Source organism: Marmota flaviventris, chromosome 3 (assembly GCF_047511675.1).
Source record: "Marmota flaviventris isolate mMarFla1 chromosome 3, mMarFla1.hap1, whole genome shotgun sequence".
In the NCBI taxonomy this organism is placed as follows: domain Eukaryota; kingdom Metazoa; phylum Chordata; class Mammalia; order Rodentia; family Sciuridae; genus Marmota; species Marmota flaviventris.
The window spans coordinates 117,662,823-117,681,620 of NC_092500.1; the positions used below are offsets into that span (position 1 = coordinate 117,662,823).

General features: G+C 42.2%; 1 protein-coding gene across 2 annotated transcripts in view; it reads left to right on the top strand.

Annotated features, from left to right (window-relative positions):
* The window catches only part of Ada2 (adenosine deaminase 2), a 38,801-nt gene extending 21,457 nt beyond the window's left edge, over positions 1-17,344 (top strand). For both annotated transcript variants that reach the window (XM_027951197.3, XM_027951198.2), the window contains exons 5-10: positions 7,750-7,877; positions 9,723-9,813; positions 10,697-10,805; positions 14,469-14,626; positions 15,164-15,366; positions 15,699-17,344. In XM_027951197.3, coding sequence (XP_027806998.2) covers positions 7,750-7,877; positions 9,723-9,813; positions 10,697-10,805; positions 14,469-14,626; positions 15,164-15,366; positions 15,699-15,798 — 789 coding nt within the window. In that variant the 3' untranslated portion in view covers positions 15,799-17,344. The remainder of the gene's footprint in view (positions 1-7,749; positions 7,878-9,722; positions 9,814-10,696; positions 10,806-14,468; positions 14,627-15,163; positions 15,367-15,698) is intronic.
* Positions 17,345-18,798: the final 1,454 nt, after the last annotated feature.

Consider the following 18,798-nt stretch of genomic DNA (forward strand, 5'->3'; position numbering starts at 1 on the left):
ACAACAACAACAAAAAAACCCACCCCAAACTGCTATATCCAGGTAATATGGCTTGAATATGGCTATGGGACACTGAGTCTGGTGCAGTGGCACATCCCTGTAATCCCAGCAACTCAGGAAGCTGAAGCTGGAGGATCACAAATTTGAGGCCAGGTTCAGCAACTTAGCAAGTCCTATCTCAAAATAAAAAATAATAAAGGTCTAGTAGCTCAGGGATAGAGTGCTCCTGGGTTCAATACCCAATTTTCAAAGCAAAACAAAAACAGTACAGTGAACTTATCTCCAAACAATTGGTGGAGAGGGTCCTGGAGATTGAACCTGGGGCCTTGCAAATGCTGTGCATATGATCTACTGCAGAGCTACACCCCCACCCCCCTATAGTAGCATAGTAGCTTTCTGTATGACTTTGTTTTAAGATAAAAGATTGACACTACCTACTTGTACTTAGAAACAGTAAAATTCTTAGATATTAACTCATCTTCCCAGAATAACTGCAGGTTTACAGTGTTTTTTTAGATCTGGTGATAAGATTTATAATCATGAAAATATAATTATCAAATAGTTATAATTTCTCCCAGCTACTTGGGAGGCTGAGGCAGGAGGATAAGCAAGTTCAATGGCAGCCTCAGCAACTTAGCAAGATCCTGTCTCAAAATAAAAAATAATGAAAGTCTGGGAGTATACCTCAGCGGCACAGCTCCCTTGGGTTAAATCCTCACTACCACCAAAAAACAAAAAGGTTATTATTTCTGAATGCTTTACAAATATTAACTCACAAACATTTGATTTTACAATAATCCTCTCAGGTATGACTGACTGAATTCAGATTCTCCCTTGGGAACCTGAATCCAGAAGGCCCACCAGAAGCCTCAAACCTGCTGAGTCCTTCTTCAGATGCCTGCCTTCATGAGCAGAGTCAATCAATCCACACTGGCTGTGTGGCAGTGAGGAGTGGCAGGTCTCCCCAACCAGAGGACCTCCCTCTCCTTGCAGGGTATTGTTAAATTTTCAGATTGGGTCCAAGGCACGCCTGTCAAACCTGCAATTTGTGTGCCAGAGGTCAGGGCTACAGAGGTACAGGGCCCTGGCAATCCTCGAGGAGATTTACTGGGGCAGCAGGAAACTTAGAAAATGCTCTGAAAGGTGTTTCAGCATCTGCAACCCAGGGAGCCACATGCTGCCTTCTTGGACTCTGTGCTGTGGAAACAAGCATTGTGCATGGAATCTGGGAAGGTAGAGGTCCCAGCTTCTCCAGTGATAAGCCCAGGAATGTCAGGATGGATGATTTGGAACCACTACCATTTCAAGTCCCTGTCAGGCCCCTGGTTGCATCATTTGCTTATCTCTGCATACTTGATTAATAATTGTCATTTTTTTTCTCTTTCTTTTGCCTCCTTCTACTCTGCTAGCACAGCCCTTCCCTGCACTCCTCCAGCATTCATCTGTTCATCCATTCCCTAAGACATGTGCCTGCATGTGACAGTTAGGATCTTGAGTGTCCCCCAGTGGCTGGCCAGCTTGAGAGGTCATGGAAACTTTAAGAGAACCGCCTAAGTAGGATGTCATTTTTTTTTTGGTACTGGGGATTGAACCCGGAGGCTATTTACCACTGAGCTACATTCCAGCCTTTTAATTAAAAAAAAAAAAAAATATATATATATATATATATTAGTTGTAGTTGGACACAATACCTTTATTTCACTTATTTATTTTTATGTGGTACTAAAGATCGAACCCAGGGTCTCGAATGTGCAAGGTGGCACTCTACCGCTGAGCCACAACCCCAGCCCCAGACTTTTAATTTTTTTATTTTGAGAGAGGATCTTACTAAATTGCTTAGGGCCTCACCAAATTTCTGGGGTTGTCTTTGAACTTGCAATCCTCCAGCCTCAGCTTACTGAATCAATGGAATTATATGCATGTGTCACTGCACCTGGTGGGATGTGCCCTTGAAAAGGATTGTGGAGCACTAGTCACTTTTTGTTTTCTTCCTGGCTACCAGGAGCTTCCTCTGTCCTGAGCTCTTGCCATGACTCACCAGGGAATTTGAGAAGGTTGTAGTCCCAGCTTCTCCAGTGATAAACACTGTGTGATAAGGGACCCACCACAGTCCCAGAAGCAAAAGGGAAGAGACCATGAGCTGAAATCTCCAAAATTGTGATCCCAAACAAACTTTTCTTTTCTCTCCTGCTCCACTACTGGGGATTTAACCCTGGTACATTTTACCACTGAGCTGCATCCCCAGACCTTTTTTTATATTTTATTTAGAGACAGGATCTCACAAAGTTGCTGACAGCCTTGCAAAATTGCTGAGGCTGGCCCTGAATTTGCAATCCTCCTGCCTCAAACTCCTAAATTGCTGGGATTACAGGCATGTGCCACTGTGCCTGGCAGTCTTTCATCTCAGGTTTTCATTATTATCTCAGGTATTTGTTATGGTAGCACAAAAGTAGTAGACTAGGGCTTGGTAATTTTAAATTTCCTGTGGCCAGTATTCTTAAGATAATATTGATTTATGAAGTACTAACTTGAATGCTATAGGAGAGAAGGTGGGCTGATTAAAACTACATGAACTTCACCCTCAGGAGTTTCTAATCCAGTTGGGGTTCATGGGCAGGTGGCTCAGATAATGTCAGAGCAGTGAAAGCATAGGACAAAATTCTATTCTTCCCTGCTGCAAACCAGCTGGGAGATGTTAAGATGACTTCAAGTAACAATTTTGAGTTGGGTTAGTACAATGGTTCTCAAACTTTCTGGCTCCAGAACCACTTTACATTCTTAAAACATTTTAAGGATCTTAGAAAAGTTCGATTTGTGTGGATTATATCTGTTGTTATATTCTATATTAGATATTAAAATTTGAGAAAATCTTCAAAAATTCAAGACTGCACAAGCACAGGAAACATTACCTCTTAGAATGATATCATCACACCTGATGCAACTTCAGGAAAATTCGACTGTACTTTCATGAGAGAATGACAATGAAAAAGACAACATCTTAAAATTACTATGAAAAGAGGGTTGTAGGGCTGGGGATGTGGCTCAGTGGTTGACTGCCTGTGAATTCAACCCTCTGTACACCCCTGCCAAAAAAAAAAAAAAAAAAAAAAAGAATCAGCCCTTACATATTATTTCACTCTACAGTCTCTGCAAAAACTCCTACCTCCTGTCTTGACCCTCAACTACCCATGAACCCCTTGGCAGAGTTTCAACCTAGACAAGCAACAGGGAAGGGTAGGAACTGCAGGGAATGAATACTCCCACTGCCCAGTTCCCCTCACAGTAGCCGGGCTACCCAGGAGACTTCAGCTGCCATTTAATACCAACCTTCCAAGTGGACATTGTAGGGACCCTTTGTTTTTGCAGTGCTGTGGGTGAAACCGGGCTTCATGCATGCTAGCCAAGTGCTCTACCACTAAATTACCCCACCTCCCACCCCAGGGAGTTTCCTTATAAACTTTTCCATTATGCAGTTCTTCTGCATTTTTTTTTTTTTCTTTGTCTTACTCATACCCATTTCTTACTGTGCCCTAACCATGTCACAGTTGGTCTTCCCAGTGGCCTGGCTCTGCCAGGAGGTAGGAAGTAGTAGGGAGGATAGGGGCTGGATAGTGGGGAGATGACATGAATTTTAGGATTATAATTTCTGGCCTGTATCCCCTCTTCAGCAGACCTGTTCTTCATTCAACACAACCCTCTGTCCTTGTTGAGCACCTACACCATCTGCCAGGCACTGTTCTGGGTGTAGCACAGGCATACCCCTCAGCCTCAGGGCATCCAAGGGTGTAATTCCAGTGGGGTTAGGACTATTCATATAGCTATAAAGAACGAGTCAGAGGCCATAGGAGACATTGGATAAGCCAGGCACTGTGGCACAATCCTGTAATCCCAGCAACTCAAAAGGCTGAGGCAGAAGGATTGCAAGTTCAAGCCTCAGCAATTTAGTGAGGCCCTGTCTCGAAATAAAAAATAAAAAGGGCTGGAATGTAGCTCAGTGGTCAAGAAAAGGTGTTTTAGTCAGCTTTTTTACTGCTGGGACTAAAAGACCTAATAAGAACAATTTTAAAAATTTTTAAATTTGTTTTCATTAGCTATACATGACAGTAGAATGCATTTATGCACTTTGATATATCATACATAGATAAGATATAATTTCCCATTTCTCTGAGTGTATGTTACAGAATCATATTGGTCATGTAGTCATATATATATATATATATATATATATATATATATATATATATATATATATATATACACACACATACAATAATAATGTCTGTTTCATTTTACTATCTTTCCTATCCCCATATTCCCTCCCCTTTCCTCCTATCACTTCCCTCTACCTAATCTAAGGTAACACTATTCTTCCTTAGTGCCCCCCTGCCTTATTTTGAATTAGCATCTGCATATTAGAGAAAACATTCGGCCTTTGGTTTTGTGGGATTGGCTTATTTTGCTTAGCATGATATTCTTCAAATCCCATCATTTACTGGCAAATACCATAATTTTACTCTTCTTTAAAGCTGAGTATTATTCCATTGAGTATATATATATATATATATATATATATATATATATATATATATATATATCACATTTTCTTTATCCATTCACCTATTGAGGGACACTTAGGTTGGTTCCATAGTCTAGCTATTGTGAATTGAGCTGCTATAAACATTGATGTGGCTGTGTCACTATAGTATGCTGATTTTAAGTTCTTCGGGTATAAACCAAGGAGTGGGTTAGCTGGGTCAGATGGTGGCTCCATTGCCAATCTTCTATTTTCCATAGTAACAGACTGCACCAATTTGCAGTCCCACCAACAATGTACCTTTTCCATCACATCCTCACCAACATTTATAGTTGCATGTATTCTTTTTTTTTTTTTTTAAGTTGTAGATGGACACAATACCTTTATTTTATTTGTTTATTTTTATGTGGTGCCAGGGATCAAACCCAGTACCTCATGCGTGCTAGGCAAGCGCTCTACTACTGAGCCACAACCCTGGCCCCAGTTGCCTGTATGCTTGATTATTGCCATTCTGACAGGAGTGAGATGAAATCTGAGAGTAGTTTGGATTTGCATTTCTCTAATTGCTAGAGATGATGAACATTTTTTCATATATTTGTTGATCAATTGTATTTCCTCTTCTGTGAAGTATCTGTCCAGTTCCTTAGCCCATTTATTGACTGGGTTATTTGTTTTTTGGTGTTAAGTTTTTTGAGTTCTTTATATATCCTAGAGATTAATGCTTTATCAGAAGTACATGCGGTAAAGATTTTCTCCCAATCTGTAGGCTCTCTCCTCACTTTATTAATTGTTTCCTTTGCTGAGAAGAAGCTTTTTAATTTGAATCCATCCCATTTATTAATTCTTGATTTTACTTTTTGCGCTTTAGGAGTCTTGTTAAGGAAGTCAGATCATAGGTGAAGATAGGGCCTATTTTTTTGTTCTGTTAGGTACAGGGTCTCAGTTCTAGTGCTTAAGTCTTTGATCTACTTTGAGTTGATTTTTGTGCATGACGAGAGAGAGACATTTAATTTCATTTTGCTACATATGGATTTCCAGTTTTGCCAGCACCCTTTGTTGAATAGGCTATATTTTCTCCAGTGAATGTTTTTGGCACCTTTTTCTACTATGACAAAACCATATTTATGTGGGTTTGTCTCTGTATCCTCTATTCTGTACCATTGATCTACAAGTCTATTTTGGTGTCAATATCATGCTGTTTTTGTTACTATATCTCTGTAGTATAATTTAAGGTCTGGTATTTTGATGCCTCCTGCTTCACTTTTCTTGCTTAGGATTGCTTTAGCTATTCTGGGTCTCTTATTTTTCCAAATAAATTTTATGATTGCTTTTTCTATTTTTTTGAAGAATGTCATTGGGATTTTAATAGATCTGTATAATACTTTTGGTAGTATGGCCATTTTGGTAATATTAATTTTGCCTATTCAGGAGGATGGGAGATCTTTCCATCTTCTGAGGTTTTCTTCAATTTCTTTCTTTAGTGTTCTGTAGTTTTCATTGTAGAGGTCTTTCATCTCTTTTGTTAGATTGAGTTCCAGGTTTGTTTTGTTTTGTTGAGGCTATTTTGAATGCAGTAGTTTTCCTAATTTCTCTTTCAATGGATTCATTGCTGATGTATAGGAATGCATTTGATTTATGGGTGTTGATTTTATATCCTGCTACTTTGCTGAATTCATTTATTAGTTCTGGAAGTTTTCTGGTGGAATTTTTGTATTTCTAGATATAGAATCATGTCATCAGCAAATAGTGATAGTTTGAGTTCTTCTTTACCTATTTGTATCCCTTTAATTTCTTTCTTTTGTCTAATTACTCTGGCTAGAGTTTCAAGGATGATGTTGAATAGAAGTGGTGAAAGAGGACATCCTTGTCTTGTTCCAGTTTTTAGCGGTAATGCTTTCAGTTTTTCTCCATTTAGAATGATGTTGGTTTTGGGTTTAGGATATATAGCTTTTACAATGTTGAGGTATGTTTCTACTATCCCTAGTTTTTCTAATGTTTTGAACATAAAGGTGTGCTGTATTTTGTCAAATGCTTTTTCTGCGTTAAGATGATCATACGATTCTTGTTTTTAAGTCCATTAATATGATAAATTATGTTTATTGATTTCTGTATGTTGAACCAACGCTGCATCTCTGGGATGAATCCCACTTGATTGTGGTGCACTATCTTTTTAATATGTTTTTGTATGCGATTTGCCAGAATTTTATTGAGAATTTTTGCATCTATGTTCATCAGGGATATTGGTCTGAAGTTTTCTTTCCTTGATGGTCTTTGTCTGGTTTTGGTATTAGAGTGATATTATTCCAAACTCCTTGAATGAGTTTGGAAGGATTCCCTCCTTTTCTATTTTGTGGAATACTTTGAGGAGTATTGGTGTTAATTCATCTTTGAAAGTCTTGTAGAACTTGACTAAGAATCCATCTGGTCCTGGGCTTTTCTTGGTTGGTAGACTTTTGATGGCATTTTCTATTTCATTACTTGAAATTGATCTATTTAAATCATGTATCACCTCCTCATTCAGTTTGGATAGGTGATATATATCTCTAGAAATTTGTCGATGTCTTCAATATTTTCTATTTTATTAGAGTATAAGTTTTCAAAATAGTGTCTAATTATCTTCTGTATTTCAGATGTACCCATTGTGATATTTCCTTCTTCATTTTATATTTTAGTAATTTGAGTTTTCTCTCTTTTTCTCTTCGTTAGCATGGCCAATAATAATAATTTAAGGAGAAAAAGTTTATTTGGGGGCTCATTTTCAAGCGGTCTCAGTCCACAGTCAACTGGCTCCATTTCTTAAGGACTCAATGGGATGCTGAGCATCATGGTAGAAGAGTGTGGTAGAGGAAAGTGGCTCAAGACATGAAGATCAGGAAGGAGAGAGACTCCACTCTCCACATACAAAATATTTATACCCCAAAGGCATACCTCCAATGCCTACCTCTTCTAGCCACACCCTCCCTGCTTAGTTACTACTCAGTTAATCTCTATCAGGGGATTAATTTACAGATTGGTTTAAGGCTCTCATCACCCAATCGTTTCTCTGCTAAACCTTCTTGCATTGTCTACACACGAGCTTTTGGGGGACACCATACATCTAAACCATAACAAAAGGACACACAGTACAACCCAGTTTTAGAGATGACAGGTGGTTGGGAATGAAGTTTTGCTCTGCACCCCTCTGATGTCTACTTGGGACCATGTTTTGTTCACAGGTATATGAACTGAATGGGGAGATCCACGACCAGTTGTGGGTAGTGAGGGCTTACCAAGAAGTGGCTGACAAGTTTAAAAGGACTCATCCTGAATTTATGGGATTCAGACTCATTTTTTCGGATTACAGGTGAGAGAATATGGCTGACGCTGCTAGAGTTGGGAGAACAGGATAGAGGCACTGTGCTGGGAGGGGAGCAGAGAGGAGGAATAAGGTTGGAGGCTGGGGGTCATCAACCCAGTGATTGATGCCACAGGGCTGTGGGTTTGGTGTGTGCATTTTTTTGTGAGTGCAGAAGTTAAGATCTACTTTGAAATCCCTCTAGTTGGGGTCTTCACAAACAAACTGAAATGAAAAACTGTGGTATTTTTCCAGATAATTCTAAACTATGAGGCCACACTGGCCAGGGTGATGATAGGTATAATATTTTTGCCTGAATATTAGGATAATTGTCCCACATTTTTGCTTCCATTTGTTTGTTTGTTTTGGTACCAGGGATTGAACCCAGGTGTGCTTAACCACTAAGCCACATCCCCAGCCCTTTTTTAATATTTTATTTAGAGACAAGGTCTTGCTGAGTTGCTTAGGGCCTCAGTAAATTGCTAAGGTTGGCTCTGAACTTGGATCCTCCTGCCTCAGCCTCCAGAGCCACTGGGATTACAGGTGTGCGACACCACACTCAGTCTTTTTTTCCATTTATTGCTGGGGATTTGCCTAATGTCAGCTGCCTGCTGTGTGTGGCCATGTATGAGGTCTTGATAGGTCACAGGCCCTGTGTGACACTGGCTCAGGTCTGTATGTGGAGACCCCACAATAGCCATGTGTGCATGATCTAGGGGGATAGTGAAGAAAGACCCACTGCTTCCCCAGTTGTACGTGGAATGCTTTATAGCTTAATTTTGCCGAATGAAGAGCTCTGCCCTTAAATTGAAGAGCAGCTGATCTTATGTGGTGTGACCTGTCCCTAGCCAGAACCATGCAGAAGGCAGGCAAATAGATGTCACTCTGAGTCAGGGCAGGGTAAGGGGCACCAGTGGGATTGGGCAGGCAGTTCTCTATCTGCTCCACCCACCCATGAGGCTGGGCTGTGGAGAGCCATCAGACTTACCAAAAGCCAACTCCCCAGTCCTGTCCCCAAGTTCTCCTCTTTCCTGTTGGGAACTGCAGGAGCTGAGCCCCTTGCCTGTGTGCTAGTCCTTCCCCTAACCCCAAGAAGAAACTCACAGGATGAACCAACATGATTGCTCCTTGACACCAGTAGTCCCCTCCCAGGGCCAGTGGTAGGAAGGGGTGAGGGCTGACCTAAGGGTCAGTGCCCTCCATGTTCCCTTAGGCTCTGCAAGACGCCATGGATGGGAGTCAGGCAGGACTTCTTACTACCCACAGGATCGAGGATTAGAACAAGTGACCCAGTAGCTGGGCAGAGACCTTTGTGCCATTGTGACTATACCAGCCTTTTGTCACTTAGTACTTTTGTTGTGTGTCTGCTTGCCTCACCTGTCCCATGGACTTGAAGGGAGAAGGTACAGAGGGAAGCAAGACAGCTTGGTTATATGCTTTCTGGAGTGCCCAGGGTTTTGCTGACTTAAACAGCAAATGGCCAAATGGTTACCTGATCCAGTTCCTCCATCGGGGATTTGGGTGGATTGTGGCATTTTGTAGGCGTCCAGTGGACAAAGGACCTCCACATTTCATGACTCACCCTGCAGGGATGTAGGGCGTACCTGGAATAGGCCCAATTTAGCCTCATGCAAACAAGTGAAATTTTTCCCATGGGTCCCCTTATCCACCTACTTCTCAGAGGCTGTGGGTCTCCCTGGAGCCAACAGGGCTCCTGGTCAGGAATGATTTGGTTGGGCTGGGGTCATGTGTGTGGTTTTGTCAGGAGTTGCTGAATACTTTGACCTAAGCAAGCTCCAGGCAATGATTCTGTTAATGCTGCCATCTCCCAGCTTCTCTCTGTCTCTCTCTCAGGACCAAAAGCTTGGCTCTCATTGCACATTCTGTCCGAACTGCCATCAAACTTCGAGAAGTATTCCCTGACATCATAGCAGGGTTTGACCTGGTAACCAATTCTGTGAAGAGAAGGGGGGAATGTGGGGTTGCCTGTGGCAGGCCAAGTAGGCTGTTCTTTGTAAAGGGGACACCTTGTACAGAGCAGTGCTCACCAACACCCTTGGGCTGTGGCTGCTGACCCAGCAGAGCTGGCAGGGTTTAGCACTGACCCTCTCTCAGAGGCTGTGGGTGATGGCAGCCATGGGAGAAAAGAAAGCAGAAAAGTCACATGGCTAAAAAAGAAAGTTCTAGAATAAGAAAGGAATTCAGGGAGTTTAGACAACTATGGGCTTGTTCTACATTCCCCTACCTTCCACCCTTTTATTTAGACCAGTGGTTCACCTATGCTGGATTTTTACAACTGTCACCTCCTATTGTAGCACACAGAAGGGAGCAATTTGAGATGGGGCTAGTAGCCCTGGGCAAGTTCTCCAGGATGGTGGGGCACAGTGGCCCATGCCTGTAATCCCATTGGCTCAGGAGACTGAGGCAGGAGGATCACGAGTTCAAAGCCAGCCTCAGCAATTTAGCGAGGCACTTAGCAACTCAGTGAGACACTATCTCTAAATAAAATATAAAAAAGGTCTGGGGATATTCTCTGGTTGAGAACCCGTGGGTTCAATCCTCAGTTCCAAAAAAGAAAAAAGAAAAAAAAAATTCTCCAGGATGTGAAATTTGTCCCTTCCATCTCCCTGCCTCAGCCTCTGGAGTTGCTGGGATTACAGGTGTATACCACCAGCCTGGCCCTACCAGTCATCCTTAAAATTTTGTATGACTTAGGTCTCAAGAAGCAGTGGCAGGGTAAGAGGAAGGCTGTTCCTAGGCTGCAGTGTATACTGCCAGCAAAGTCAGGCCTGTGCCAAGCCACATGTCCCCTCATGTCTGTCCTGCAGGTGGGGCGTGAAGACACTGGCTACAGTTTATATTACTACAAGGAGGCTCTGATGATTCCAGTCACACATGGTGTTCAACTACCTTACTTCTTCCACGCTGGGGAGACAGGTGAGCTGTAGTGAACACCAGTAGGGAACAGAGGAGGTGGTCAATAGGAGAGATCCTCATCAGCTCTTGGGGTCCTGTGGTATGCAGGGTCATCCTCTCTATGCCTCGTGGCATAGGCCACAGGCAGTGTCAGACCCTTACCCATTTTCATAATCCTGAAAGCAGTCTGTGGAAAGGGGATAAAGTACTCAATGACAATATACTTCATGTATATTATTTCTATTTCTCACCCCAATCTTCCTGGGAAGTGTTTCTATTTCTATTTTATACACTAGTGTTACTGGTCCATAGTTAAAAGAGTTGGTGAGTGCTTGGCATGGTGGCACACACCTATAATCCCAGCGGCTTGGGAGTTTGAGGCAGGAGGATTGCTAGTTCAAAGCCAGCCTTGGCAATCTTAGGGAGGCCCTAAGCAACTTAGAGAGACCTTATGTCTAAATAAAATATAAAAAAGGGCTGGTGGGCTGGGGTTGTGGCTGAGCAGTAGAGTACTCACCTAGCACATGCAAGGCCCTGGGTTTGATCCTCAGCACCACATAAAATAAATAAAGAAAATAAATGTATTGTGTCCAACTACAACTAAAAAATAAATATTAAAAAAAAAAGGCTGGGGATGTGGCTTAGAGGTTAAGCACCCAGGGGTTCAATCACCAGTACCAAAAAAAAAAAAAAAAAAAAAAAAAGATCTGTGAGTAGTAAAACCTGAATTTGAACCCTTTCTGGTGATTTCCATCTTATAAATGAGTTATGATTGAGAAGTTAACTGACATACTCAAAGTCACACTAAAACTGACAGGACTGGGACTAGAACCAGGGCTGCTCTGTCCTCTTAGGGTATTGTCCACACTCACAATGCCAAAGAGGAAAATCACCTTAAGAAGCCATAGCTGCTATTCTTTCTGAAATATCTTTAGCCTAGCTATATCTTTGTTCCCCAAAGCTCAATCCATGGGCTCACTCAGACAACTTTAAGTGCCTCCTATATTGTAGTTCTTAAAGTGTGTAAACCCTAAGACATATCATGGATGCAATTTCAGATCAAAAGGTAGATTTAGGGGAGGCTGTCCCTATGGGGCCTAGAGAAGATCTCTGCAGCAACTCCCTGCCATACGCACAGGAGATCAAGAAGATAAGGAGCAGCGGGTAGCTTGACCTCACAACCAAACTTAAACCTTGCTTTATCATACCATCCAGTAGAGGAAGTGTCCCTGTGCATTCATCTCTTCTTCCTGACATTTGAGTCAATTTAGATCCAATTTAGATCAAAGTCTGCTGTGGGAGATTTCAAGAATTGTTCTTGAGGAATGGGGTAGGGGTATGGGGTTGTTAACCTTGAAGAGCTTATAGCCTAGTTGGGAAAATTATACTTACCTATGTGAAAAAAATTTTGGCAGTATAAAAACAGTGTAATACAGATCTAATCTAGTATGTATGGTCCTTGGAGACAATTTTGCCATGACTTGGGTATTTAATTCCCAAAAATAATGTCCTCATTTAAAAGAAGAAAGTAAATATTTTATTTTATTTGGGTACTGGGGATTGAACTCAGGGGCTCTCAACCACTGAGCCACACCCCCAGCCCTATTTTATATTTTATTTAGAGATGGAGTCTCACTGAGTTGCTTAGGGCCTTGCTAATTTGCTGAGGTTGGCTTTGAACTCACAATCCTCCTGCCTTAGCCTCCCAAACCGCTGGAATAAGAGGTGTGCATCACCATGCCCAGGGAATTTTTCTACTTTATATGTGGATTAGTTAGGGTGCCTTTGGGTGCAAGAATGGAACACATACATCCAATGGATTGGGCCTATTTATTTATTTATTTATTTAAGAGAGAGAGAGAGAGAGAATTAATATTTATTTTTAGTTTTTGGCAGACACAACATCTTTGTTTGTTTGTGGTGCTGAGGATCGAACCCGGGCTGCACGCATGCCAGGAGAGTGTGCTACCGCTTGAGCCACATCCCCAGTCCAGCCCATTTATTTATTATCACAAAATAAACAATCTCTGTTGTGCTCATTAAATTGATGATTTTTGCCCTGCTTGGGTGTTGGATGGTGAAGTCACATTCAGGTGTGACCACATCCAGTGAAGCAAAATATGAAACATTTTCATCCAGTGTATTTTTTAACATCTCTAATTTTTGTTTATTTATTTTTTATGTGGTGCTGAGGATTGAACCAGTGCCTCACACGTTCGAGTGCTCTGCCACTAAGCCACTACCCCAGCCCCAGTGTATCTATTTTTATTAGGGAGAAATTCCAGAAACTCCCTACCAGAGCCAGGCATGGTAGTATGTGCCTGTAATCCCAGCAGCTGGGGAGGCTGAGGCAGGAGGAACACAAGTTCAAAGCCAGCAATTTAGCAAGGCCCTAAGCAAGTTAGTGAGACCCTGCTTTAAAATGAAAACTAAAAAAGTAGGCTGGGGATGTAGCTCAATGGTTAAGCACCTCTGGGTTCAATCCCCAGTACCAACCAAGAAACTTCTACCCAGACCAGCATTAGGACTGTCCTAGCTGCCAGGAAGGATGGGAGTCTGGATCTGTCATTTCACCCTGCAAAGAGAACCATGGCAGCAAGGAGAGTGCAGTGGGCATGGCTGGGGAGGAGGCTGCAGGAGCATCTGCTCTGGCTTTGTTAGTGGTGGCCATTGGAGTCTAGCAGTTGATGAGGTCTCATGAACACTGTTAAATCGATAAAGGATCCAGGCACAGTGGTGCACACCTGTAATCCCAGCGACTCAGGAGGCTGAAACAGGAAGATTGCAAGTTCCAGGCCAGCCTTAGCAAATTAGTGAGGCCCTCCACAATTAGTCAAACTTTCTCTCGAAATAAAAAATTAAAAGAGTTGGGAATGTAGCTCAGGGCAGGCACCCCTGAGTTAAATCTCAAGTACACACACACAACACACGAACATCTCTAAATAAATAAATAAAATAAATGGATAAAATTTAAAAAGGGAAGAGGGGCAGAGGTTGTGGCTCAGTGGTAGAACGCTTGCCTAGCACGTGCGAGGCCCTGGGTTCGACCCCCAGCACCACATAAAAATAAATAAACAAATAAATAAACAAACAAACAAGTAAATAAATAAAGATATTGTGTCCAACTACAACTAAAAAATAAATATTAAAAGAAAAGGGATGAGGATATAGCTCAGTAGTAGACACACACATACATACACAATCTACAGAAGAAAGTAAATGCATATAGATAATTATACTGACATTATAAATAAAGAGTGTTCAGTATATTGTTGTAAAGATCATAAAGATCATTGTTGTAAGGGTTTTGCTACATACTAGTTGAACATCCTTGATCAATTTATAAAACCTATATAAGGGGCTAGGGGTGTAGCTCAGTGGTAGAGCACTTGGCTAGCATGCATGAGGCCCTCATTTCAATCCCTAGCACCACAAAAAGCACCCAAACAATAACAACAATAGAAACCTATGCAACTTTCAACTTTCTCATCTGGTTAGTAAATAAAATAATATAGTAAGAGAGAGAACAGGCATACCATACCTCCCTTTAGCATAGTTACAAGAAAAATATATGGTATGTATGTTAATTTCCCTTTGTTGCCTGGGAGAGTTGGAGTCTTTACCTGTAGATGATCTATGGGTCAGATCCATATATCCCTGTCAAAACTATCCTTTTTCCCCCAGACTGGTTTGGTACTTCCATAGACAGAAACCTTATAGATGCTGTAATTTTGAATGCTACCAGAATTGGACATGGATTTGCTTTGACGAAACACCCAGTAGTCAAGGCTTATACTCAGAATAAGGACATCCCCCTAGAAGTGTGTCCCATCTCCAACCAGGTATGCACAACCCTTGGGACTAATCTTATGATCTTCTTGCCCCACTTCAACCTCTGTTTTTACTTTTTCTCTATAATTTCTCTCTCCTTTACTCGTTCTTCCACTCTCCCTTATCCATTAATAAAGTTATTTAGGAATGGCCTTTTGCCTAAACCACTCATAATAAAGAGGCAACAGTAAGGGTCCTAATGGGTGGGGGAATTTGAGCAAAGCTATGCCCAAAGTGAAAGGGAACATCAGGCAAGAAGTTAAAGGGGCCATGGGATATTGCTGCTTCCAGCTGTTTCTTGGGGCTGTTTGTGCATCTGTCTTGCTGTATTTGAGAGACTTCTCTGAGCAAGACTCAACAGTGAGTCAGACATTGGTGCTGCTGATAAAACTCTGGGAACATTAGGAAGAGCATGGGAACTAGTTCAGAATGGGGATGGGGATAATAAAGGAGCTGAGTGAGCTCACAGCCTTATCTCCCTCGTGATGAGTCTTTTTACAGATCTGCAGATCAACATTTGCCTTTCTCCCATGCCTCCTATTGAACAGGTCATGAAACTTGTGTCTGATATGAGAAACCACCCTGCAGCTGCTCTGATGGCCTATGGGCATCCCATGGTGATCAGCTCTGATGACCCAGCTGTCTTTGGTGCTAAAGGCTTGTCCTATGATTTCTATGAGGCCTTCATGGGCATCGGGGGGAAGAGGGCTGACCTGAGGACACTCAAAAAGCTGGTCACAAACTCTATCAAGTGAGTGCCTGTGTATTTCCCTGAACCTGCCCCACCCTACAGCTCTTTTTCTTTTCCTGTTTTGTAGTACAGGGTAGGGAACCCAGGACCTTGCCCATGCTAGGTGAGCACTCTACCACTGAACTGCACCCCATCCCACCATTTGTTTGCATTTTCTTAGAGATTTGAGACAGACACCTCAGTGGTTTTTGTGGTTCTCCACATTGTCACTGATTTGTTCTTGCTTTCAGACTGGGGAGATGTGTCCTCTGCAAGAATCTAAGGTCCCCTCATGTTTCCTGTCCTATTCCCATTTCCTTCCCTTGGGCTGACCTGTGCTCTTCTTCTTGCAGGTATAGCTCCGTGTCAAAGACACAGAAGGACCTTTTTATGAAAGTTTGGAAGCTCAAATGGAATCAGTTCATAGATTATCTGGCTAGGAGGCCAAGGTGAAGAGAAGATGGCCATTTATTATCTCTGCATCCCTCCACTGGCTTCTTCACCTTCTTTCAATTATTCTTGAATCCACTCCAGGATAGCCTCCCCCTTTATTTCATAGCAAAACTGATCTTGTGAAGGTCATTGCTGGCCTGATATTGCTTGATTAGAAACACTTGACCAGATGTCCAAACTCATGTTTTTCAAATATTCTTTTAATCACAGTGACATCAGCTCTCTTGTTTTTGTCCTCTCTGCTGGCCATTGCTCCGGGTTTCCTTTTCCAAAGTCTCTTCTCTATATGGTTGGATTTTAGGACTCAATCCGGGTCTATTCTTCTAATCCTAATTGTGTTACCTTCATTCCTGCCTTTCTTTTTTTTCCCCCCCTCTCCTCCTTCTGAATTCATTTCTAGCTAGTCTCATCTATTCGTTTGATTTTTAAATACCATGGATTTGCTGATGATTCCAGAATTTATCGATTCACTTGGAAAGCTCACTAGGATCTCAGAAGCCTATTATGTGCAATGCTGAACTCTCAACCTTCTGGACTCTTTTTGAATTCTTTCCCTTGTCTTTCCCACCTTGGTAAACAGTATTTCCACCTATTCTCCCGAGTTGCTCAAAGCAGAAATTTTCAGGGAAATTCTTGATCCTGCTCTCTTTCCCACTTCCCACATCCAAATGTATCTCTAATCCATCTGTGTCTTTTCTCCGTTAGCTGAGTCCCAGCCACTGTTACCCCCTTGCCTGAGGTTTCACATTAGCCTCCCAATTGATCCCCCTTTTGTTACCAGCAGCCTAGCTCAGGGGACCCTGCCTGGATCCTGGCTGGCTGGTTTCTGCCACCCTCCCACATAATAGGCAAAGGTTGGGAAAAAGAAAAGTAAACTTTATGTAGTTTGAGCAAACTGGGAAGAAGCAGCTAGATTGCTTTGTGCCATTAGGTAATGCTTTTCTTCTCTTTGTGCTTTCTGATTTATTTTTCACAGTTTGATTTTTTTAACTGTTAAAAAATTAAAATAAATCAGGATACTTTGTTGTTTACAACCCAGTGCACCAAGAATAAAACCCAAATGTTGCAGCAAGGCACAGAGCATCCTGTCTAATCTGGATCCCTTCCAGCATCATCCTACCCAGAAACCCCTAGTACACCAGAATCAGGCCACACTGGTCCTTTGTTCCCCAAGTGTCCCAAGCTGTACCCCCTGCCAGGGCTTTTTCTTATTCTCTCTGCTTGGAACATGCTCTTTCCATTCTTGTCTAATTCACTCCTGTTTACCCTTCAAGTTTCAGGCTCATGTCACTGTCTCAGGAGGTTTTCTCAGTCCCCTAAACTGTTATTCTGCCTTGAGGTACTTTGCTCTTTTCCATCACAATTCTTACCACCATTTGTAATTGCATATTTATTTGTTTACAGTCTCACCTCACCAGGCTGTAAGCTCTATGTGAGCAGGCACTGATGACTGTTTCTCACAAGCTACACATACTCAGAGCAAGCTTATTTATGTTCCCAAACCTAGTTAGTAGGTTAGCACTTAATAAAGGTTGTGTTGAATGCACAGGGGCATCTGTATCTGTGTTGTTAGTTTTTTTTTCTTTGTGTGTGTGTGTGTGTGTGTGTGTGTGTGTGTGTGGTGCTGGGGATTGAACCCAGGGCCTCACACATGCTAAGCACTTTAGCACTGAGTCATATTCCCCAAACCCCTCTCTCTGTATCTGCTGAGTTGGTTGCTGAGATAGGAGGGAATATAGTCGTCTCTCCACCAAAAGGCCTCCTGTGATCAGATTCTGGCTCCTAGCCTGGTCTGTGGAGAAAGAAGGCAAGAAGCCAACTATTTTCTCAGTCAACTACAGGATATGAAGGAGAATCAAGAATTCTTATCCTGGGCGCCGTGGTGCCCCACCTGTAATCCCAGCGACTCTGAGGCTGAGGCAGGAGGATTGCAAGTTTCAGGCCATCCTAGGCAATTTAGTGAGGCCCTATGCAGCTTAGCAAGACTCTATCTTAAAATAAAAAATAAAAAGGGCTGGGGATGTAGCTCAGTGATAAACTGCCCCTGGGTTCAATTCCCAGTGTGTATGTGTGTGTTGGGGGGGAGAATTCCTTTAAAGTCCCTCGAGCTGGGAGGCTGAGGCAGAAGTATTGCAAGTTGGAGGCCAGCCTCAGAAACTTAGGCTCTAAGCAACTTGGCAAGACCTTGTCTCAAAATAAAAAATGAAAAAGGCTGGGAATGTGGCTCAGTGGTTAAGCACTCCTGGGTTTAATCCCTGGTACAAAAAAAAAAAAAAAAGTCCCATGTAGATTTAAATCTCTTTCCATCTCTCATCCATCCCCTGCATCTGAGGGCAGCATCCAGCCCTCTTTTCATTTGTAGTTTATTGCTGTTTGGCTCATGGTACTGGGAAAAAAGCCTTGCTGCCCACAGGTCCCCAACCACAAGCTATATCCAGGTGTAATTTGACCTCTAAGATCCTGTCTAATTCATTGCCTTAACCAATCCTGTAGATGCGCTTAGGTCCAAACTCAGCTGATTTACATTAATAACTGGTGAAAAAGGAACTTAGCAGAATGGGCTTTTGGAGCAGGTTGCCATGACTACAGGGGCCTCCAGCAGAGGTGGGAGGTCTCTATCCTGGACTTGGTGTCTAATTTGGCAGGACGGACCAGCAAGTCTTTACTTCATGTTCAGTTCTTTTTTCTTTTCCTTTCTTTCTTCCTTCCCTTTTCACTCTCTTCTCCCCAATTCCTTTTTTCTTTTCTTTCTTTTTTCTTTTGCAGTATTGGGGATGGAAACAGAAGCACTCTACCACTGAGCTCCATTCCCAGCCTTTTGTAGTTTTTATTTTGAGACAGGATCTGGTTAAGTTGCCCAAGCTGGCCTTAAATTTGTGATTCTCCTGCCTTAGCTTCCCAAGTGGCTGGGACTGCAGATATATATCACTGTGCCTGGCTCAGATAGTGATTTTTTTTTTAGTTCCATTGTTTTTATTAGTTGCCACTTTATTGTAAGGA